Source organism: Poecilia reticulata, chromosome 19, assembly GCF_904066995.2.
Source record: "Poecilia reticulata chromosome 19, P_reticulata-male-v2, whole genome shotgun sequence".
NCBI classification, from domain to species: domain Eukaryota; kingdom Metazoa; phylum Chordata; class Actinopteri; order Cyprinodontiformes; family Poeciliidae; genus Poecilia; species Poecilia reticulata.
Genome location: NC_088848.1, coordinates 22,783,081 through 22,807,614, shown reverse-complemented (window position 1 = coordinate 22,807,614; position 24,534 = coordinate 22,783,081). Strand labels below are relative to the sequence as shown.

Here is a 24,534-nt window from a genome sequence, read left to right as displayed (position 1 = left end):
GAGACACAGAGTGTTTCACTTTCAGCAGATAACCCGGTTCTATTCATGTTCTCCTTTTGCTGCTCAGTTAACCTGGAAGCTTCATGTTTCTGTTCTCAACACATTTATGGTGTAGATCAGTCAGCGATCAGAACCAAACTTTCCGTCAGAGGAAGAATCATCTCATCTGCCCACTTCCTCCAGTTCCAAGAGACTACAGATCAATCAACCACATGCAAATTAGACAGGATTTATTCCTTTCTCTTCACAATATACAACAAAGGAAGAGAGTTTGATCACCAAGTCCCACAAAACTCAGCTGACTTTTAAAACTTAACATCAAAAACAATTCAAACTAAACTGTAAATAAGCCAAGCTAAAAACCATGAAAGTGGAGTTTATAAAAATATATTTAATGTAGATTGCTTTCCAAAACCACTCGGTGCTTTTTCCCATTTTTTATTTTTTTTTTACTTAAGCTTTAGTTTATATGAAAGTAAGACATAACTGTGAAGAGGAAGGAAAAATAAGCATCGGCCTTTTATGTTTTGTTTTTACCAAATCCTCTGTGGCATTCAGATTCAGCTTCCTTTCCTCTGATACCCCTAAATAAAATCAGTGGAAGAGGAAAACCTGCTGAAGGCTGCAGAGGAGACGAGACTTTGGTGGAGATTCACCTTCCAATAGGCCGACCAGACATTCACCTAGAGACGGAACGATCAAAGCATGTTCAGGTGTTGGAATGGCCTAGTCAAAGACCAGACTTAAATCAATTTGCCAAGACTTTGGAAATCTGACTTTTTAGCAAAAAAAAGGAGAAAAGTTTCCATCTCTAGGTGTAAAAGGCTGGCAGAAAAATACAAAGGTACACCACACTTTTCAGTCTTTTCTTAATAATAATGGTAATAATAATAAAAACAGAAATCAGCTTCTCGTTTTTCTTACAGATTATCCTTCACTTTGTGTTGACATGACACCTAAAATCCAATAAAATATATTGTCTCTGTGGTTCTAAAAGCCAAAGCAGTTCAAAGGGTCAGAATACTTTGTGATCCGAACTTTACAGCCAGGCCCCGAATCCTCTGCTGTCTGAGAGGAACTGCAGCATGAGAAGATAATTAGGCAGCTTCATCATCATCCTCAGGTTGGAGAAGGTAGCACGGGGTCGAAGGTCAGCTGAGTGGGTGTCAGAGCATGAGCAGAGGGCCATCTCTGAGCTGCTGGTAAACACGCAGGAGGAGCGGCGTCTGCCCAGAGGACACGCCCACACTGCTGGCCTCCCAGACCTGACCTCGCTGCTCCTGACGGCGCAGGAGAGAGAGAGAGAAGAGCCACGCTATTGGTCGCTTTCTGGACATTTCAGGTTTAAGAGTCATACACGTCTCTTGTGTTCTACACAGGATTGAGGATAAAGCCCAGTGTTACCTCAGCTTGCTGTAGCGCTAGCCTCAAATCTGCAGTGGGAACCGTTCTGGAGGAACCGGCCTTCTGCAGCAGAGTCTGTGTGAGAGAACAGAGCCATTCGTTCCAAACAGACACAAAAAAGGTCCAAATTTGAAGATGTAGGACAGCAAGTAGGTTAAATCAGAGGTTCCTAAACTTGTCCATGCCATGGCCCCCCAAACACATTAACCTTTAGCTGCTGACCGCCTCTGCAATCCACAGAGAATGCTACAGTATGTACAGAAAGGCTGAACTTTACTTGATTTTGTTAGAGGAATTGCTCTAGAAATAAAATTTCTAGAGCAATTTTGCTATGCTCTATAAATATGATAAAAGTAAATCTTATGTTTTGTACTTTATTTAGGAGAAAAAAATTAGAAATTTGTTTTGTTTTTCAATTGTTTCTATGTTAATATGTCACCTATTCACTGTTTCATAATTACATTCATGTAGCGCACATGCTGCCTCATACCTTCTGATTTTAGTTGGCAGTGAGTTCTGTTTTTGAAAATGTTTTCATCAGGTATTTACATTATGACTATTAATCTGATGTTGCACATCTTATCCACCAATCCCCTCTTGCGGTAAGAGGATATGCAATATTTTATACTAATCACATTAAATTGGATTTAACCTCCACAGTTCTTCTGGGTTTTCTTGTCAGAAACTTTTCCACTTCTAGCCTCAGAGCAGTTTGATGAATTTGACAGGCAGCCAATCACAAAGATGATCATTTTAAATTTATTTTTTTCTGCATTTCCGCTATGTGGGACAATAAATGTTGTTTCTATCTTCTATCTCCATATTCAATTTTATTTTAACTTATATTTTATACCAATGATTGATTAACAGAATACATTTATATATGCAAAAATATGACTTAAAAATATATCTGTGGAAAGACTTAAATATTGCTGCTCACATACAACCTCATGTGGAACACAAGGTACTTCCACAATGTAATACCTCAGTGAGAGAAATAAAAATGAACTCCACACTTTTCAGATTTTTATCTGTAAAACATTTTGAAAACCGTTTTCCTGGAGGATAAGTTTCACTTTTGTTGATGACTGACACTGGGGAGCACGTTTAACTGTGAGTTAAGATTATCCACTGTCATAGCAAAGGCTGATGGGAATAAAAAGACACAAAAACAATCGCACAGAATTAAGGATATTGGAGCCGATCGATTGGTTAATCTCTGAATCCTCCATGAGAAAAAGTGAGAACAGGCGATTCTTCTACAAATAACTTGGAGTTTCATTCAACATAACACTCTGGTAAGGTTTATGAAAAACAAGACTTCAGTCCATCTCAACACATTTGGGCGTGACTGTTTGTTGACTTCGGTTGTGTTAAACAGGAGCTGGAACACTTTCATCTGCTTCCTGTCGTCTCCTACCAGGTTAAAAGGAGGAGACAACAGCTAAGCTTAAGGTCGTCTTTAACAAGTTCTAGAAAACTCTGACTGGCAGATTTTGAGTAAAAATTTTAGAATAACCTGTAAGCTCCTCTGAGGTTGCTGGTATATTTAAGAGCGCAGGGTGTGTACCTGAATGCGACGCAGCAAGGCGTAGTGCAGGCCGCACACAGCCGCAACTGACGAGCTCTTCACCTGAACCTCCATGGTGACCAGGGGTTTCGTCTTCTCCTCTACGTTTACCTGCAGACCAGAAGACGGACGCTCGGGTTAAACCAGAAAACGCCAGTCGGAGTAACCAGGTCTCTCCAGTAGAGGGTTCACCTCTTCAGCAGTCAATTTGACTGCAGCGTTATCCGGTGCACTGCCACAGATCACCGAACTGCTCCCGTCAGTCTTGATTCCTTTGCGCTCCGTCTTCACTCCACCACAACCTTCAGACAACAGCCACTCAAGCAAAGAAACACGGGGGCTCCCGGGGGCCAACCCCAAAGCGTCCCTCAGTAACTCTGACGACACACGGACTCTAGCAGAATACTCCTCCGGTCTGGACGCCTGGCCTCCTCCTCTGCACTGGAGCTGCCGTGAGCTTATAAAACCCTGGAGGAGGTCTGCCAGGTTGCTGCTGGACCGGGCCGGAGCCGGCGGGTCGCTGAGCCGCAGGGCGTGCAGCCAGTCCACCGTCAGGGTGTTCAAGGGCAAACTGAAACAGGCGCTCTGCAAGTCCAGAGGGGCCGTCGCCTCCTCCTGTCCCAGAAACCTCCAGAGGGAGAACAGGAGCGAGCAGGTCACGGTAACGGGGAAGGAAGCGTCGCCCGCCGCCGCAACCGGCAGAGACACCTCCACCGACTCCCCCGGGCCGAAAGCGCCTAACGGGAAGGAGTAGTTCATAGACGAGGCTTCCCCTCCTGCTTCTAGAGGACAGGACAGCGGGAGGACAGTGACACTCAGCGTCCAGCCGCGCTCCAGGACGAAAGGACTCAAGTTCTCCAGGACGCATGTCAGGTTCAGGGAGTCTCTCTGAAGCAGTCTGCTCCACCGTACCGAACCACGACATCTGACCGGCTTCAAGTCGGACTCTGAACGGTTCGACAGCAGGAAGCTGATGTTCATCACCTGATTCAGCTGCTTCAGGATCTGATTCTTAGATCTGATGATGGTTTTCAGCACTGATGCTCTGAAGGAAAACAGGATGAAAGCACTTTAGGTTTGGGAAAGTTGGGACACAAAGTAAAACACCCGGAAAATATTATTTAAAATATCATTAGAGGGATATTTAGTTAACAAACTTGGTAAGAGTTTCATTTTCACCCAGTAGCTATGACTCCATTACAAATGTGCACAGATCTTTGTCTATATTTTGCTAAAAAACAATATTACATAAGAAATGAAATTAAAATCACACATGAATCAGCTGTTCATGCGATAAGAAAATAAAAATTCTGGCAGTGATGGATTTAAACAGTTACATTAGATGTATTCATAATTCAGCCATGGTGCTAGCACTCATTATCTATCAGCCAATCAGAGGAGACGTCAGCGTCTTGTTCAGCTGTTGGAGTAACCAGCTCCCTCATATGGGAGCTGCTATGTATGCGATGGAATTATAATCGGCCATTTTACATTAGAGCTGTGGATTCAACATGTTGGAATTACACACAACTTTTTATGAATTGTGATGTTGTGAGAGGAATGAGCCAGCAGCACATAGTCCAAAAACAAAAAAACAAAACAAAAAACCCAACAAACAAAATAAACGCCTCCATTGCAGTTTTAAGAAATACACCTTCTTTGCTATGGTTGAAAAACCACCCCATCCTAGCACAAAAACTTTTGATCAAAAAAACGTGAGTTTTTTTCTAAACGTGTTCCCATTAAGCAAATTTATTTTCCTAATTTCAATTAGCGCAGTTTTACGGTAAACGGAAACGCAGCTGGTTGAACTCATCTCTGGTTTCGCTCATGAATCTAAAACAAACGGACGTCCTTCGGTTGGTGTACCTTTCACAAATGTCCCCAATGGCAGACAGGATGTCCCCGACGCTGCGTCCAACCTGGGAGGAGGGACGCTTGGACAAACCATCCTCCTGTGTCCCAACAGGGAGACGAATGGACTGCAGCCGCCCTCTGACCGACAGACTGAGCAGCTGAACTTCACCTGGGGGTGAAAGTCACACATTACCAACCCACGACCTTCAGGACGCCACACAGAACGGTTCAAAGGTTAAATACGATTAAAGACTCTAAAGAACTTAAGATAAAGGCTTCCAAACCAGACAGTCACTTTATTACTATAACAGAAGGTAGTGAATGATTGAAAAGAGGAAGAGTATGAGTCTACAAGTTATTATAAATTAAAATCGAACAGTTTTGCAGATTTAGAAAGTAAAATTATTTCCAATTCTTCAATGCAAAGAAGAACTAAAGCTCAGCCAAGGTTAGATGGAGAACGTATGAACTATAGATGTAACTTTACTGAAATTCACAAGACGAGACTAAATGACACAAGGTACAAAGTTCACAATCACATATTAACATCACTTTCAACATTTTCAAATTTAGATCAAATTTATGCTGCAAAAAGGCCTTTTTCTGATTTGTTTTTTTTATCAACTACACACGGTCTGCAGTACATTTACCATTGCCTAGTTGCTGTAGGTAGTTGAAGCATATTATACTGCAACTTCATCAGGCGAAGCCAACATGATGGCAACTGATTACCGATGAGTTAAGACAGCAACTAATGATTATTTTTGACAATTTATTAGTTAATCAGATAAAAAAGTTGACATATTGTGAAGATTTAAAGTTAAACTAAGCAGATTTTCATTGGGGGCCCCCATAGCAACATGTCAACACCAGATTCTTCATTCCTAACCAACATACCAACTATCATTAGCATTATTTGCAATTAGCTTACATCGTGCTGATGTTATTATGGCTGTTGATTTTAAACTTACAGGAGTAGCAAACTAAAAATAATTAAATATTGGTTTTTTTGTGGTGTTTAAGTGTGACATATTATTTAAAAACAAGTTTGATATCTCATATTTTCCCAACAGAGGCAGCAGCCAACAGCAAGAAGAAATCTACCTATTATATGTGTAATAACTATATAAATGATATATTAATCATTTTCCATGTGAAACAGCATTTAGTTTGAATTACTCAATGCTATTTTATATAAATAAGTTTTATTTATCATGCTAGCTTGGTGCTTTTGGGGCCTCCTGGTGGTGTGGAGGGCCCTAAGCAGCCGCTAGACTCGCATCACGTCCAAGTCTTTTTTTTTGCCAGAAGTCTATTTTTTTCCCCCTGAATCATCTTTTGACAAAAAATAGATGGTGATTTTTTTTCTTTTTTTTTTCCAAAATCACTTTTTGCAAAAATACAAAATAAAAATAAAAGACTTAGGACATTTTAGGAGGTTGATGATATGCCTTGGACCTGCTCTGCGTGAAACACATTCAATCCTGCACTGGAAATGTGACAAAACATTCAGGGGGTGTGAATATTTTTGCATGGTACCATGTGAGGTGTCATCCATTCACCTGCAGAGCTGCATGTAGGCTGGTGCAAAGCTGCGACTCCGCTCACGTTTAAACTGATGGGTGTGACGAGGGCAGCAGGGTTGGACCGGGATGCTTCGTCCACCATGTCCCCCTGTCTTCCTACTGTCCCAGAAGAACCGTCCCACAAATCCACCATCAGTAGGTCTGACCCGGTGCTGTAGTAAACACGGCTCTGATCCATACAGGCACACTCCACAGGACCTGGGACGCACCCCAGGGTAAACCTGGCGCCGCCACCTCCATCCAATCCGGCCCTGCCAGCCCTGATCAGAACGGCTCTGCCTTGTTTGCCCAGAGCTATCAAGCACCCTGCGCAACCTGCATCGGTTTCCATGACAGCAGATGCTCCGACAAACACGACCGACTGCTCGAGGCTGTGGAGGATCCGGAGCCTGGATCCCGGGATGCGCAGAGGGAGGAAGGACAAGCGTCCGTCTGGCAGGCCGCAGAGCACAACCGGCGATTTGGAGAGCGCCGCTTCTGCCCCAAACAGACGCCTGAAGAGGAGAGGCTGGAGGGAATAGTGGGAACGAGGCGGACGAGGAGGGGAGGAGGCGGTCAACAAGTCGCCGGGATACACACACACCAGCACACATCTGGATTCTGTGTCACCTTGAACTTTAGGCGAGACCAGCGGCAGAGAGAAGGAGGCGAGCAGATCGCAGGGGTCGGACTGGGACGTCCGTTGGGTTTGATACAGAGTCAGTGACCAGGACGCGTCGGTCCGGCAAAGGGTCAAGAGCACAGAACCAACGACCAGGAGGGACGACACCCTGTCGGCGACGGCAACGAGAGACTCAGTAGAGATCTTCAACTCAGTGGGACCAGAACCTGCATCATGGGAGAAACTTTGACCCCCAAACAGATGAAGGGTCAAATCAGATTTACAGACATTAGAGGCGCACTGACAGCAGCAATCACCCATCCTCAAAATGCCAGAGGATTCCCCAAGTGTATTATAATCCTGGCGGGCCATCAGGCCTTACCTCTTGCTGGTGGATTTCCTAGCGGCCCCTACCACTAGCAGGGATTAGCAGATTTTCAGGAAACCTTGATAGACCTGATATACGATTTGACCAATTCCAAGTTTTTTTGTCTGAAAGTTAGACTTCTGTGTGAACAGTTTACAACTAATTATGACCCATGTCTGATAAAATGCACATTATAGTTCAGACTGCAGATGCTTTAAAAACATATCCAATACATATTGAAAATAGTTTCTCATGTGGTTCAGATTGGATTTTTTGCAGGTGAAAAGATCGGAATTGGACCGTTCAGATGGGTACGTGTCAAAAATTGGCAAAAAATAAAAAATAAAAAAATCAGATTTGGGTTGCATTTGCCTGATGAGTGAACATAGTTTATGCTACTGAGTGACGGGAAGTGATTTGTACCTGGGTACCAGCAGCTGGATGTTGACGCAGTACACTCCACTCCAGCATGCCACAAACAGGAGCTGCTCATCATGGCTGACAACCAGATCCCTCACAGCAGCAGGCATCTGAAGAACCGCCTGCAACACAGCAACCAAACAGGAAGTAACAGGAAGGAGTTCTGTTTTCATCAACTGTAATGAAAACACAACATTAGAATATTAAGTAAGACCAATAAAAACGCACTTTTAATACAGCCATCCATCCATCTTCTTACACCCTTATCCCTTAGTGGGGTCAGGAGGGTGCTGGTGCCCATCTCCAGCTAACGTTCCGGGCGAGAGGCGGGGTCACCCTGGACAGGTCACCAGTCTGTCGCAGGGCAACACAGAGACACACAGGACAAACAACCATGCACACACACACACACACACACACCTAGGGGCAATTTGGAGAGGCCCACTTTTAATACATTATGGGAAATGTATTAATTTCCCATAATGTAATGACCGCTGCCTTGCCTGCTGGTCCAACAGACAGGCACTCCCCCCCCACAGAGGGCAAGCTAAAAAAGCAGGCTGGTCACTGTGCTGTGTTGGTGAAAAGTTGACATACTTTTCAGTGGTTGACATTTCTGTTTTTAAAATGTATTTTTATTGGTCTTATGTAATATTTGCATTTTCTAAGAAACCTAATTGGGGATTTTCATTAGCATCGAAATGATCAAATGCTTATTTCAACAGTTTGTGTGAAATGAATCTACAGTATATAGTACAGGAAGGACCTTCGGAACTGATTTACAGAAACATAAACTTTCCAGCTTGCATCTGTGAATTAATCACTTCAAACATAAACCTGCTTACCCTCAGTGTTTTCTCCTGCGCAGTGAAGACATAAACCTCCTCACCACCAGTACAGATGAAAACATCCGTCCCAGTTCCACACTTGACCAGCGGTGTTCCAGATTTTCCTAAAAGGCCGAACTCAGCCCAAGACTCAGCAGCGCACCGTCCTTCCATCATGACTACAAAGTTTCATCAGGGCGACACGTTTTCTACACATCTAGTTTATCAGCAGGGTTAGTGGCGAAGTCAACTTTGTGACCAGCTGTTGACAAGAAGAAGACGTCAGAAGTCCCGCGCCTCGTTATTTTAACCAATGACAGTCATGAACTACATTACCCATGATCATTAGACGGAAATGCTGTGAAAAAAAGACCGAGGGTTTTTCTTTTTTCCGCTCTATCCTCTTGTTTTACTGAAGTTAGAGGCTCTAGAGCGAGTAGGTTTAAAGTATTTTCATTAAGCAGAGAAATAATAAATACAATTAAAAACAAACAATGCTGACATTTAGAAAATTACCTTACTTATGTTCCCACAACACCAGAGCTCTGTCTGACACTAGGTGGCGTCCGGTCAACGTGTCGAGCTGTTTAACCACCTACGAAGAAGAAGGCAAGCAAGGCCCAATCAAAACAGCCGAAGTGAACATCCGCCGAAATTTGAAAACGCCCTCTAGCTTAGCAGTTGTTAGCAGATAGAGTTTGAGCTAAGCTTGTGAAACACATAATGGGCCCGTTGAATGAAAAGGATATCGAGTTCTATTTTTTTGAGAACAGACTTAAAACCTTTCAAGGGTGGCCGTTTGACGAAGACTGCGCGTGCACTCCTGAGAACGTGAGTATGAAATGGTGAAGTACCGCAAACTCCCACTGTTAACTGTGTAACTCTTTTCCAAGTCTGTTAGCATACAAGATGTACATTCTTCCTTTCTTTGGCTCTACAGTAACAAACCGTTAGACAAAATAACTTCATATGAAGCTGCAACATGAAACCTTTTGTTTTTTCTTTGGGTCATTCTAGCTGGAGGTTACATACTATTGTTATTGCTTTAGGTGGCTGGTTTTCAAAGATTTTATAAGTAACAACAGCTCACTTAATATTTTACAGTTGGCTTACGAGACATTTTAATGCAGCACTACAAATAGACATTGGAATATCGGCATGCGCTGCCATTTGTCATGTCATTTATTCATTTATTTATTTTGTTAATACGAAGGAAAACATTTTAAGTTTCCAATTCAGAAAAATTAACAGCAAAATCCAAAGGGAAAAGTCTAAAGGGAGGAGCTAAGCTTTTCACCAACCCCAATTCAATATGGCTTCTTTAGAGAACGTATTCACTTCTACCAGTTTGTATATCACTAAATCTTCCCCATACCTACACAGATACAACTTCTGTTTGCAATCACAGTTCTTTAGACTATCCCATTCTAACCTTTACCTCTTAGTATTATTGGTTTCCACCAACTCTTTGCTACAGAATAGTGGGCCCCAAATGTAGGAGCACAGCTTCTTAAAAACAGAGACGTTTCAGTGATAGCCTTGGAACAGTTGAGGTCCTAGCTGCACTAGCAAATACATGCAGGAATGTGAATTTTTTTTGTCTTGGTAGAAATATTTTTTATGCCAGAAAAGCCTCTGTAATATCCAGGTAAAAGTATTTGTATCACTAAGTGGGAAAGATAAAAATGTTTCTCATTTTAGAAAATTAGAGCCTGGATGAGTGTGGAATATTGAAATGAAAAGCTTGTGGACATGTGTTGTCTCAGTGCTGTCTGTGTGCTCATGTGTTGGTGTAGATGGCCAGAGCTGGTTTTATCCACACGCCATCAGAGAACAGCCCGGACACGGCCATGTGTTTCTTCTGTCTCAAGGAGCTGGAAGGCTGGGAGCCAGAGGACGACCCAGAGTAAGAACTGCACTTAACTGGGCCACATGTCTGGTTACCAACCTTACAAATGCACTGTAACTCTTTTCCAAGTCTGTTAGTATACAATATGTACATTCTTCCTTTCTTTGGCTCTACAGTAACAAACCGTTAGCGAATGGAACTAGATAGAGCCAAATACACCTTTACAAACAATCTGAGCAAATAAAGGAGCTTGGTTATTTTTATTTTTTTCCTACTACAAAAAATGGCATCTGGTTGACTGTCATTTTTTTCTGCCTTTGAATTTTGAAAAATATGGTATTTGGTTTTAGTATTTTTCCAAATTAGGGTTACTGTTACAAAGCTCTGAAAATCAGCCACTGTCCTCCATTGCTCTGAGAGACTGATAGACCCGCCAAGCATGTGCAGTTAACAGTCAACTCCTCTTTTACAGACTTTTTAGACAAAAAAAAATTGAAATGGCAGATCAGGCTTTTTAAATATTGGTGATGGACCAGGAATCAGTGCAGCCCATCTTCATCTTAAATGGGACTTCTGTTCAGTTTGGATTACTTTGCTTTTTTCTTTGCCATCCAGAACAAGACTTTTTGTATTTAACTGCAGACGGAATGTATGAACCTGCAAATATTTATCATGATCATTAAGGTTGCTCTGTTTTATCAGGAAGGAACACAGATCCCATTCGTCATCCTGCCATTTTATCGCCCTGAAGAAAAAAGTAGAGGAGCTGACCATGGAAGAATTCTTCAAACTCCAGAAGGAGAGGCACAAATTCGTAGTTGTACGTTCTTCTTCACGGCACGCCGCAATTCCTGATTCCAGACTGCTGTTTTTGGATCGATTCAGAACTTTGTTTCCTTTCATTCACAGAACAAAACTGGAAACGAGGCCACTGCCAAGTTTGAGGAAGCAGCCAGGCTGAGGCGAGCAGAAATCATTAAGACGGCCATGGGAGAGGAGTGATCCAGGATGGAGAGATGAGCCTTCCCTCACTCTGACCATTTTCTGTTTTTAGCTTCTGTGCTGTTGTTTTCTTGTTTCTTGCTCTTGGTGTTGTTTGTACCATGTGCTGGTTCATAGCACTATGAGGTTTTACATTAAACTTTTATTATTTACATGGTTTCATTAACCCATTTAATCCCACCGGCAACAATTGTTGCCAGACATTTTTTTCTAACTTCTGGAAGCTCTAGAAGAATTGTTTTGACTTTTGGCAGCTAATTGAAGTTTTAAAATCAAATAATAGTGTGTCTACTCTAAGCAATATCAATTTCATGCATCTAGTGTGAAAGGTCACATGACCAGACCTCTTTACTTCCTGGAGTTAAATGTCAGTTTTAACCTGAACAAGAGGAAGTCAGTAAAATATTTTGAACATATGTTCTTTCAAGTGTCTTCAACTGATATGTAAAGAAAATTGTATCCATTCATTTATCTTTTGATCATAAGAGTGATTGTAAGCATGGCAACAATTGTTGCTGTTAGCATAATACATAGCACTATGCTATTGTCCATTGGTTTGTTGTTTATTCTATATGCCTTGCTGTTCCCACACAGCTTAAAACTATCAGATATTCTAGACCTGAAGGAACCTCAAAATGTCTTCTACATCCCACAGTTGAAACCCTCCCATATTTCACCCCCCCAAAAGGTGATCCTTTCCACAAAGTGTGGCCTATGCACAGAATGATGACTACAAGATGACGCCACGCCTGAAACTAGTTTAGGACGAGGCCACGGTCTTGTGCTTAGTCTGGTGGAACTGGGGCAATGTCCTCTCAGATGCACATTTGTTCATACCAATATTTTTACCTGATTTTGCCTCTTTGATGAAATGAGGTCAAAGGTCGCTTGGCACATTGAGACAATGACATCTGCAGGATGTGGCATTGAATCTTTATGTATCTAAAATATTTCTGAACACTTGTAACCATTCTTTGTTGTAATAGGTTGTGCATGTCATGATTTTTCTTATTTTTTAAAAATGTATAAATAGTTCAGATTTGTGTAGTTTAGACTGCTGTTTCCCACCGGCAACAACTGTTGCAGAGTACAAAAACCTGTATTTTCACTAATCAACATAAAATGTAATAATTCATAAATGTGTTCAAGGATTGAAATGCATGCACTTATTTTGCAGGAAAAAATTTGGGATTAAACGGGTTAATACTTTTCATGCTTTTCTTTGTTGCCATGAAACAGTTTAGTAATGGATTCAGTACCTTGTAAAAAATGATATATATAAATCATGAAGTGGAGCACAGTGCTTTGCTGTTTTCACATTTTGTTACATTACAGCCTGACTGTAAATTGTATTAAAATGTGATTTCTTGGTTTTCTATTTTTGAAGACATGGGTTATTTGCGTGTAAAATTTTGAGGAAAGAGATTCATGTAGTGCAATTTAGAAAAGGGGAATAATATAAAAGAAATGGAGAAACACGAAGCGGTGTGAATACTTTATGGACTGCAACATAAAAATTTGTTTTCCAGCCACTTGATACTTTTACTCTTTATATTTGCTCCTGAGCTTTATAAAATTCAGTATACTAAATATAGAACTTCAATATAAATTATGCAAATCTTTTTCTCTTTATTTGTTCTCTTTGCCCACCTTACCTGATGCAATCAGAGCTTCTCTCACAATAACGCATTATTTTCTTCCACTTCAAAACTTTTGTTTTTAGCAGAAACCAGGCAACCTAGTCTCAGTATTGCAAACTTGTTCAAGGTACAACAAACGGATATCTTTTTTTTTCTAGTTCTTGGGTGCTTCGGCCCTTTCTAATGCCGCCCTGGGCAACTGCCCCTACAGCCCATATCAAGAGCTGCTAATCCAAATAAAGCATCCAAATAAAATGTAGCCGATGTTTAACGGTATACAGGACACTGTTTTGCTTTTATAATATTTCCAGAGTTCACCCTTTGAGCTTGATGTTTTCTACCAAAGCATAACCTGGTCTCATCAGGTCGCTGGTCACCGACCGACAGTTCCAGTTTATTAAAGTGCCTGTGCCTGTCTCTCCTCTCCTCTCCTCTCCTCTCCTCTCCTCTCCTCTCCTCTCCTCTCCTCTCCTCTCCTCTCCTCTCCTCTCCTCTCCTCTCCTCTCCTCTCCTCTCCTCTCCTCTCCTCTCCTCTCCTCTCCTCTCCTCTCCTCTCCTCTCCTCTCCTCTCCTCTCCCTTTGCGTAAACGCGCTCGCTGAGTGAATCAAGTCCCTCCCAGATAGAAGCTGAGAGGAACTCTGCCGTCAGAGACCCTCTCCAGTTTGATGACAGAATTTTCTTACAGCCGTTCGGAAAAATATTTCTTTTCTTTTCTGAACGTTGTCGTGCGTCGCAGAGACGGTGGGAAGCTTTGGATCTCCGCCGGGGACTGCGCGTTACGCACGAGGCCGAACCTTCAGCCGCGCACCATGAAGGTAACCTTTGGCGCTCTGGTCATCACTGCCGGGGTCTGCGGCGTTCTCAGCTTCGCCTTTCTGGCGGCTTCCCTCGGAACCGATTATTGGTACATCATAGGGATGAACCCAATGAACACGACCGAAGTTGAGGATATGAGCTCTCACTCGGGGTTGTGGAGCATCAACGAAGGTAATCTGCGCCTTTAAACTCACCGTCCAGGAGGTCTAGTTAAATCACAGCGGTAGAATTCTATGGCTGTTTTTCTCCTCTTTACATCCAGGAGGGAAGATGCATCCTGACTCCATTGATTCATTTGCAGCCGATTCCTCCAAATACACCGAGACCGAACTGCGCATGCTGAGTGAGACTTAAGCTTTATTTCCTCACAAACTCTCTCTGTGTGTGTGTGTGTGTGTGTGTGTGTGTGTGTGTGTGTGTGTGTGTGTGTGTGTGTGTGTGTGTGTGTGTGTGTGTGTGTGTGTGTGTGTGTGTGTCTTAGCTCAATCCGTGTGTTTCCGCTCCAGGCATGCACAGAGCCATCGTGGTGATGCTGCCACTCAGCCTGGTTCTCCTGTTGTTTGGGGGAATCTGCGGACTGGTCAGCGCCCTGGCTCGGAGCCCCGTCCTGCTCACCGGCACGGCCTGTTACTTCTTCATCAGCAGTAAGTTACGACTGAAAGAGCTGAAGCTCCACAAACTGGAACATCAACAAAAAGTTGTTTTATTCCGAAGAACTAAATTTCATGAGATTCTTTTCATCGTGCAGAATATCTTTCACACGTCTGTTGTTCATTTTGATGATTATGGCTCAGATCTAATGACAACAAAATCAGTTTCTCAGAAAATTTGAATATTAAATAACACAAATTAATGTTTTCTTTTTAACGCATACATTTTATGACAGCTAAGTTAGCTACAAAGGGACGTTCCTAAAGATGCTGGCATTTCACAGACGGCCATTTTGAGTGCCACATTCAGGCATATTAATAGAAAACTGGGTGGAAGGAAAAAGTGTAGACAGTTGTTTTTTGCTTTTCTTTTCTTTTTTTTCATTTTAAAATCAAGGTCTCTGAGGTCTGGAGGAAGAATTGAGAGGAACTGAACCTAAGATTCTTGAGGTCCAGTGTGAGGTTTCAGCAGTCAGTGAGGATTTTTTGAGCCATGTCTCCTTCTGGTGTAGATCCTCTGGGTTTTATCAAGTAAAGTTGAGAATCGATGAGAACACGTCAAGAGGAAGATGAGAGCCAATACTGCAGACGAGCTGAAGCCTGTTGGTCGTCTTCAGCACCTGAGCAGAGCTCTGGCTTCCTGCCTCCACGTCGTACCGCGCTGAGAGCTGAGACCTTACACTACATGGCAGCAGCTTTGTGTTAAAAAAAACTTTCTCATCACTCTTGTGAAATATTTGTTGAATCTGAGAGGCAATATTTTGAGTTTCCAGTAGCTATAAACCAAAATCATTCAAATGAACATAAATTAAGACCTGAAAATATCACGATGTGTGAAACAAATCTCTATAACATATAGTAATTCAACATTTTCAATTGGATTTGTGACATAAATTAAACTTTTAGATAACATTTTTAGACATAACGACTAATCTGAATTGTCATAGATGGTAAAAGACAAAAGTATTTTATATGCTTCACTCATTCTAACAAGCAAAACAGTGAAAATTTGCACTACAGACTAAATAACTCCAAACTAAGGCTGTAGGGTTGTAAAGTTTGCACCTTATGTGGGGGATTCTCGCCTCATATGTCACCCTGTTGCTGTTATGGGAGCAGCCAAGTTACATAAAAGCAGCAATAACACATCACAATAAGCATGAGAGCAGCTCTGCTTCGCATCACTGTGGCGTGGAGTCAGTGGAACAAGTCCAGCTGCTCCGAAAAGTTTCTTCAGTTCGGAGCCTGGATGGAAGTAAGAGGCTGAAGGTCATTAAGGTCACTGCAGTGAGGCCGGCAGAACACGTGGCTCCTCTCCTCTCCTCTGTTCTGCTCAGTGTTTGATGATCCAAACATGTCTCTAATGACATGAGCCGTTCTGATCACACGCCCCGGTGTGAGGGCTGTATAAAGCCTCCTGTGGAGACGAGAGTATTTGTTCAAAAGGTGAAACCTGATCCCAACACCTCCGTTTAGTTCTGGTAGGTTTTCCTCCATCCATCCATCCATCCATCCATCCATCCATCTGTCTTCAACATCCTAAATTTGCACATTGATATCATATCTTGAAATGAGTGTCCTTTATCCTTTTGTGTAGCTGCTGTTGTTTCTCCAATCCAGAGGTCTGAACATTCCTCACTGCAGTGGTGTGTTACACCACTGTGTGTGTGTTTGGGTGTCTTATCCTTGAAATGAATCATTCTGAGAGAGCTGTTGGGTTTTATGTCATGCTTGGAAAATATCCTTCTTAGTTTCTCAGAATCTCCAGCCGCATCCTGTGATGATCTTTCCTTCTCCTTTTCTTTTTTCCTTCATTAGGGTGAGTTGTGTGTTTTCTCGATGTTTGAAGTGTGTTTCTCGTCGTTCACTTCCTTCCTTGTAGGGATCTGGTCGACTCTGTGCCGCAAGGTTTTAGTGACGGAATGTTTTTTGTTCCAGAGTTTATAGAAAACTGGGCAGGGGGGTTCTCTGGTTCTCTCTGAATGTATGCCAGACGATGCAAAAGGATAGTTTGTTGTCATACCATCCTCCCTCGTAAACTTGATTTTGCCTTCACTCGGTAAAGGCTTCCACTTCTTTGGCCTGGATTTTGACCCAGGTGTCATTCTCTTATCTGAACCAGTGGCTACGTTTCCTGACAGTTTCCCACTGTGAGCAGCAGAGGTGATAAAAGGACGGAACATCAAATGATGCAAACTCTTCTCCTGGATCTTGTCTCACCGTACCTGTGGCGTTGTGCCTGTAATGTGGGGAGAGGCACTGCGACGAATGAATTCAGTAAACATTTCAACAGTGACGTGTGGCTTTTATTTGCATTCCGATGTTAGACTGTGGAGCTCAGTGCTGTGAAGATTTATTTAATTCAAATAAATTAAATTAGGTGTACTCAGCAGAAAAAAAGGTTAGGAAAAAATTTGAGCAAGTTAGACAAGTTTTTAAGACAAAATCTGTGGATTGGTTATAGTAAAACATTGTGTGATGCAGGCAAAAAACACATTTTTGTTGGTAGAAATGGGAGGGAATCCAGCTGCTGACCACTGAGGTGGACTGATCATCTTTTGAACTTTATTCACAGCCAGTGAATAAAGCTCTTCACTGCTGGGTGAAGGAATGGATGTGTGACAAATGTTTGGCACCACAGAAGAGACTGCTTCTGCGCTGCTCTGTCTTCTTGCATTGAAAGAGTTGATTTAAAGTTCCAGCACAAGCAGCGTCTCACAAGGTGAAGAGAATATCCCTGGGTCATGTGATCAACATGAAGACCTCAGTCAGAACAAACACAATCAAGATGACGAGAAAAACTAGCTTCAGTCTGTTCTTATGGACGGATGTGAATCTCCCACCAGGGCTTCTACCAGCCACCGGTTTGGAATATCTAACCGATTCCTACGTTTTGGTTGTTGGTAAAGTTAGCTTACTCTTACTGATCTTAACACTGTTATGTTAATGTGGGTATTTCTGGTAATCAGATTACTATTGGACTCATAAAGCAATCTTCTGAGCTTGTGGCACACCTCGTCCAGCTTGATCTCTGCTGCCTTATGACCTCCATAAAGAGAACCTTGTGACAGACAGACACTTACCTACAAAGACTCTTTATAGTTTTCCCTTAATAGTCAGCGCATGGTGAGGAGCAGGATGGGGTGAAGGTTTGAATCCGATTAGAACCTTTTTGTGAACTTCTTGACGTCCAACATTTAGAAAAACGATTTTTTTTTTTGATCATCAGTTGCTACTTATTTTTAAGCTAGCATTTACTAATAACCTTTAAAGAAATACTCATAATGTGTTTAAACATAAAAGAAAACAACATCAGAATGAAACTTGGAAAATATGCTCTTCTTGTGTTTTTGTTTCTCACAAATAACTGAAAAGTATTCACCCCCCTGGGATGTTTTACCCTTTTACAAATCAATCACAATCGACAAAATGTGGCATTTTTTTGACAAAGGAAATGGCAGATTTAATATTAATGTGAAAACCAATTTCTACAAAATAATGAGAATTAAATAAAAACAATTAACATTAAATAAGTAACTGTATAAATATTCCCCCCTTCACATCAGTAGGTGGTTAAATGCAGCTCTGGCAGCGGTTAGAGCACAGCAGGTCCGTCTCAGTCAGGCTGCAGCTAAAACCGATGAAATGATGAAAACTGAAACTGAAAAAAACATTTTTGAACTGAAAAAAACAGTCATAAGTAAATCATGCTCTTATAAAACAAAGGATCACTGAAATTATAGATGTAATATCCTTCGCTTTAGTGTTTATGGATCTATTTGTTAGCCTTTCAAATTGATGTAAAATACATTTTCTTTTTACCCACACACAGAAGTTTACATGATCATCTGTCTGCAAATTACAGCACTCCATCAGCTAAAGTTGGAAGAAAACACCAGTTAGTCATCATTCAACAATAATTGAATAAATGAAAAACGTAACTAACTAACTAACTGACTGACTGACTGACTGACTGACTGACTGACTGACTGACTGAATAATGCTTTGTCCTGAATTTATCAGGATAAAGGCAATATACTTGGCTTCCAGCAGCACTATGTCATGCAATAAGACCTTCATAAAAAGTAATGAAGTTGTTTTTAATGTCCTACAATATGAATAAAAAAAAAATGCACATTTTGGAGCAACCAATGCACAATCAAACCATCAGACCGGCAGACTCATCTAACCTCTCCAGAGAGACATGATTACAGCTTGTTGGCTGCCATCATAACGGTTTCCTATTATTACAAATAAAGTGTGAGACGGTTTCCGTCAGAAAGGAGAGGAGGAAATGTTCAGCAGGGATCGAAACATTACAGGATTCAAAGGATTAGCCCTGAACTCCTGGTTTTGTGGAGCTGGTGTGGTTTCATGCTTCCTCCGTTATGTTTGTGCCACGAGGCGAATGATGCATCTACTCCTCACCAATCATCAATCACCAAGAGAAAAGAGCATTTTAAGATCCAGGAAGCAGATTTGTGTTGTGTAGACCGGAGCTTAGATGTAGCCGTGTAGTTACTGTTGTTACAAAGATTCAGCATCTTTATTCCAACATGAATCTGTTGGGATCTGAACCGTTCCATTGTGGCTGTGAGTGAGAATAAATAAGTAAATAAGTACGAACATTCTATTCATAAATTCATTGGGAGTACAAGTAGAAAAATGGAGGACGGTGTGTTCAAGTGGTGGGGAGTGTTAGTGTTTGGTGATAAAGAGTGTGTTGGATGTAAGCTAGAAAGCTCAGGTTTGGTTCGGTCATTCTCATGGTTGCTGGGTTTCCAACACGACTCGTTGTAACTGGACTGGTTTGTGTTTTCCTTTCGGATGGACGGCCACGTGCTGGTAGGTTTGTAGAAGTGACACTTCTTCCATTTTCAGATGATTGACTGAACAGAGCTATGTGATTTATATTGTTTTAAGTTGAATAAACACAAATTCTCCTCAAATTTTCTACCTTTTCTTGCACACCAGATGCTCTTGGTAGCTAACCAAGCAATTTCAACAAACTCAAACAGGAAGTTGGATTTTTATTTATTTATTTTTTGTAGTCATTCTCTATAAATATAGAGAGTTGGTGGGGAGGAGAAAGTATCTGGTGCACCAGAGTTGCTGTCTGGTGCGCACAAGAAAGCATTTGGTCTTCAAGAGATACTGACTGGTTCACATGAGAAAGTATCTGCTGGAAACAAGAAAGTATTTACGTATATCACTGAATACAAATAAATACTGCACTTTTTAGATTTGCATTGATGAAGAAAATTGAAAACAATGTATCCGTTTTTCCTTCCACGTTGTCAGGTGTTTTTATAAGATCCTATCAGGTTGGAATACAGGCCATAACTGGTATCTGACAGGTAAAGGTGAACCATTTAACTTTAACAGGAATGTCAACACTTTTCTTTACATCATAAACTATATGACTACAATCCTCCTGATAACACAGAGGTGATGAATTTGACACCAGCTGATGGGAAATACTGTTTACATCCCAACAACAGAAAGCAAAGTCTTACTTTTTTTCCCACCTGAAAGATTTAAAGTTGACAGAAAGACCTGAACCCACCTGAGTGAAGTTGCCCCCCCACCTTCTTCAAATCAGACAAAATTGGTGTCAAACGTTTGTGCTGGTTTGTGCAGCAAAAATGTCCGTTTGTGCCGCTATCATTTTAAAGATATAAAGAAATGTTTCTAGAGGTCATCCAAGGTCAACCCCCCCCCCACCTTCTTCAAATCAGACAAAATGGGTGTAAATCAACTCGGCTACGTTTGTGCTGGTTTGTGCAGCAAAAATTTTGGTTTGTGCTGCTTTGGCTTTGAAGATATTAATGAAAGTGTAAAGGTCAAAAGGTCAACCACCACCCCCACTTTTATGAAATCAAACAAAATTAGTGTCAAACGTTAGTGCTACATTTGTGCTGGTTTGTGCAGCAAAAATTTTCATTTGTACCGCTATCATTTTAAAGATATAAAGAAAGTTGGATTTCATAAAAGTTGAGGGGCTGGTTGACCTTTTGCCCTTTACACTTTCATTAATATCTTCAAAGCCAAAGCAGCACAACAAAAAAATTTGCTGCACAAACCAGCACAAACGTAGCACAAACGTTTGACACCAATTTTGTCTGATTTGAAGAAGGTGGGGGGGCAACTTCACTCAGGTCCTGAACCCACATCGATAGCAACTTTTGTTTCTGAAGCAGAGGAAGACAGTCAACTTCTGTCCTTCCTGTTTGCTTCCCAGCAGCGTCTTCATCCTTTTCTCTCTCCCTCCAACTCATTGCCGCCAAGAGCATAACAATGAGACATCAGACTCGGTTCCTCATCACATCCCCCTCTCTGTTGCGCCTCAGGGTGTAATTGTAATAAAATCTTGATTAGTCACCACCCTGGGTAGCTCCACTCGCATCCACTGAAACCAGGAGCACGCTGTCAAAATTAAAACGGTTTCCAATAGCAACACAGTGAAAACCAGTAGGTCTTGCTTTCTTTTTATGTAGATAAGGGAGGCTAATATCGCTCACATCAGTGCATTTCCTCTCTCAATATGAGATTTCTGCCAGCTTGATTCTTGTCTCTTAGATTAGTGCTCTTACCGCCAGATCCAGGTGATGTCAGAGGCCACAAACTGATTAAAAAAGGTCTTGACTGGAGGATGTGGAGCTTCCACCGTTTTAAATGTTAAATCACATATATGGGTTATTGTGTTTTTGAAGACTAATTTCAAAATAATTTTAATGTAAAACAAATTTAAATCAGTATTGATTGTGTGTTAAAGTTCATTTCAGTACATAAATATTTCCCAGGTCCTGTGATGCGGCACATCGTGGAATAATTTCACTCTGTCTCTTTAAATTGATCCGATTCCTGGACCTGATCAGCAATCTGTATCTGACCAATCGGCTTACAGCAGTGCTAGCCACGCCCACTGAATTCAATTGAAATCAAACCAGTTCAGTCTATTCATGTGCTACTGCTAAGCAGACAGTCAGAGCAGATGTAGCTTCTTTGGAGGGGAAAACATGAATAAAATAAGAGAAAACTTGAAGTTAACAGTTTAAATAGCAGTAGATAATGTAAACTGGAGAAGAAAATGAGGAACAGTAGTCAGTTTGTTCTTCATGCTAGGATTATAGCATCATAACTGATAGCATAGATCGGGATAAGCTAACATCAAGAATGAGGCATTAGAGACTCTCATAATGATTACATAATCTAATAAATATATATTTCCATGAAGACTCAGACCAATTAAAAGTCAATAAATCCACACATCACATTTTATCTCAATCAATAATATTTCTGAAAAGGACCTTCCTTTTATTTGCTAAAACTTCCATAAATATTTTACAACTGAATTAATAATTCTATGGCTGCACTTTATCTGACAGTATTAATGGATCATAATGGGTCGCCGTGATAAAAGGCCCTGCAGCATCCGCCTTGTGCAGACTTTCTCATGAGAAGCACTCGATGTTTATTTGTTGCGCAGATGATCTGCTCTCTCTCAAAATAAACATAAAAGAGAAATGATATTCCTCTTTTTTTTCTGTTTGCTTCCACATCCAGGCCTGCTGACTCTTTGTGGTGCGAGTCTCTACATCGTCTACTCCTACCAAGCTTTGGCAGAGACGAAGCGCCTGGTGGGGCCGGAGGGCCTGGCCTACATCCACACCTCCTTCGGCTGGTCTCTGGGCCTGGCCTGGCTCTCCTACGGCCTGGAGCTGCTCACCGGAACTCTGATGCTCATAGCCGCACTAAAGGCCAGGCTGCGGCAGAGAGGGCCCAGTAAGGCCTGACGCTGTCTGCCGTGCCGATCCCTGAACGTCAAAAAAACAAACTGAAGTGTTGTGGACAACTTGCATTTTTATTTTATATTTTATTTTTGTGCAGGTGTGCAAGAGTTTCACAGGAACAGTGATTGAGCTGTGAACAATTGAGCCCCCTTGTGGTCCCTTCTCATTTTGGAGTTGTTGATCATGGTGTTTTATTCAAGTATATATGTAAAAAGTAAAATCTATAAAGTTGTCCACTCTACAAACCTTATATCTGTTTTCATCATTTCATGAGTCCTATTTGCTGTTTTCAGTTGGATAATGAAAACAAAGTGTTGCTATGTAAAATGTGCTAAAGAATTATTATGTAGTTTTCTCACATGTAATAGTTAAAAAATGTCCATATGCGGAAACATTTTTGCTGCTTTCGGACATTTCAAGATGGTTTTCACTTTACTGTACAGTGATTTATATGAGTGTTCATACTTTAACCTTTCTATGAACTGTTGGGTTGCAACCACAAACATCAATGGATTTTTTTGGTAGTGTATGATTGCAAAGTAGTTTTTAAAAATGATAAAATTCTAAAAACTGTGCCCTCCATTTGTACTCAACTCCCTTGATTCGAAAAGCCTGATGGTGTGATTACTGGAGACAAAATTTGTCGACTGAGACCACAAATCCCGGTCTCTCTGTGGAGACCAGGCTTTGGTCCTCACAAGGAGCCATGGGTCCCCACAACGTAGTATGTGTCAGGAAAATGGTCCCCACAAGGTATTACAAACACACGCATGCGCACGCACCTACACACACACACACACACAAATATATATATATATATATATATATATATATATATATATATATATACACTGCTCAAAAAAATAAAGGGAACACTTTAACATTTAAGTGAACACTGAAGTGTTCCCTTTATTTTTTTGAGCAGTATATATATATTCATACATTTAGAATTTACTCATAAATTCTAAAGTAAGCTAGAATTAGTATTACATAAAATGTACCTTTAAGTTTGAAATGAAAACTGACGGCCTAATAATGCCACTGCTATGAACGAACTAGCGAATTCAAGAATGAACGATTAACTCGGGTCTCAGTGAGAGACGTTCTTAACTTTGCTTGTTTACAATGTTCTGCTCACACTGCAGTAAGTCTTGTTATTCTTTTTCATTTACAAATATATTTAAGAAAGGGCTGGATATGAGCAGAGTGGATTCTCGTGCTCTGCTTGTTTTCGTCACACGTCACGGCGGCTCTGTGCCACACTGAGTTCACACAGCAGCAGAGAGGAAGAGGAGGGTTACGGTGAGCTAACTTCTTCTTGTTTTATTCTTGCTTGTTTCTCTTTAGTCAATGTTGATAGTTAAGTGTTGCTTATAGTTAGTTTGTTACCTTCACTGTTATATTTAATGACAAATTACAATTTTGCTTCTACCAAAGCCTCTAAAATCAACTTTTTTCCTCTACTGTTTATTATATTTTCCTTTTATTTTGTTATAACAAGTAACACTAAAATGTTATCAATGCATACAACATTTGTATGTAGCAAAAAAATAAATAAAAACTACATGAGTATCTGACGTTTATGTATTGAAATGTTATATTTTATCAAAATATACACATGTTTGTGCTGTAAACACATACTGCGGTTATTTAATAAAGATGATTCAACTTTTTTGTGAACGTCACCCATAAAAACTATGAAAATAAAACTATGTTACGAACAAAATGGCTTGTTCGTAGAAAATTAACATTTTCAAAAATGGATCATTTGAGAGACATTTGACTAACAGTAGGTTTTCACTATTTGAGTTGTGAATCTCAGTACCTCCTCCAGAGTCATCATGGGTTTCTTTGCCACTTACCTTTTCAAAGTTCTATAAAGTTCTGTTTCCAATTTCTTTGTACATTGTAGGTACAAAGAAAGTGGGGTCAGGAGTAAATTTCTGCCAAAAGACTCTAGATAAACTTTGAGATAAATCTCAAAATAAAATACAAAAAAAAAAAAAGACAAATATTGATTTTCAAAAGTCAAAACATATTAGACTGTTGAAATTAAGAAATTTCTCTTTTTCTTTGTCTAGAAAATTTCTGACTTTCTCACCAATTTTTGAATTTTCAAACTCAGAAGTTTCCTTATTTTTCTTGAAAATT

At 40.9% G+C, this 24,534-nt stretch overlaps 3 protein-coding genes across 7 annotated transcripts; 2 read left to right on the top strand and 1 right to left on the bottom strand.

Moving 5' to 3' along the window:
* Window positions 1-213: 213 nt before the first annotated feature.
* On the bottom strand, window positions 214-14,276 carry faap100 (FA core complex associated protein 100). 5 transcript variants are annotated; one of them, XM_017310627.2, is made up of 10 exons: window positions 14,135-14,275; window positions 9,149-9,227; window positions 8,651-8,894; window positions 7,809-7,927; window positions 6,394-7,262; window positions 4,844-5,000; window positions 3,167-4,019; window positions 2,975-3,085; window positions 1,405-1,479; window positions 214-1,280 (listed from the first exon to the last, which is right to left on the bottom strand). In XM_017310627.2, the coding sequence occupies exons 3-10, from the start codon at window positions 8,807-8,809 to the stop codon at window positions 1,167-1,169; spliced, it is 2,457 nt and encodes an 818-aa protein (XP_017166116.1). In that variant the 5' UTR covers window positions 8,810-8,894; window positions 9,149-9,227; window positions 14,135-14,275; the 3' UTR covers window positions 214-1,166. The 5 variants fall into 5 exon arrangements, with proteins under 5 accessions (XP_017166116.1, XP_017166118.1, XP_081456627.1 ...); XM_017310629.2 differs by having other exon boundaries at window positions 6,394-7,187; window positions 8,651-9,227; window positions 14,135-14,276; XM_081600501.1 differs by having other exon boundaries at window positions 8,651-9,227.
* birc5a (baculoviral IAP repeat containing 5a) lies at window positions 9,323-12,694 on the top strand. The gene is made up of 4 exons (XM_008437825.3): window positions 9,323-9,463; window positions 10,429-10,538; window positions 11,184-11,301; window positions 11,391-12,694. Exons 1-4 carry the CDS (start codon window positions 9,356-9,358, stop codon window positions 11,481-11,483), a joined length of 429 nt encoding a protein of 142 aa, XP_008436047.1. The 5' UTR covers window positions 9,323-9,355; the 3' UTR covers window positions 11,484-12,694.
* tmem235b (transmembrane protein 235b) lies at window positions 13,682-22,633 on the top strand. The gene is made up of 4 exons (XM_008437824.3): window positions 13,682-14,111; window positions 14,203-14,283; window positions 14,447-14,584; window positions 22,157-22,633. Exons 1-4 carry the CDS (start codon window positions 13,790-13,792, stop codon window positions 22,384-22,386), a joined length of 771 nt encoding a protein of 256 aa, XP_008436046.1. The 5' UTR covers window positions 13,682-13,789; the 3' UTR covers window positions 22,387-22,633.
* Window positions 22,634-24,534: the final 1,901 nt, after the last annotated feature.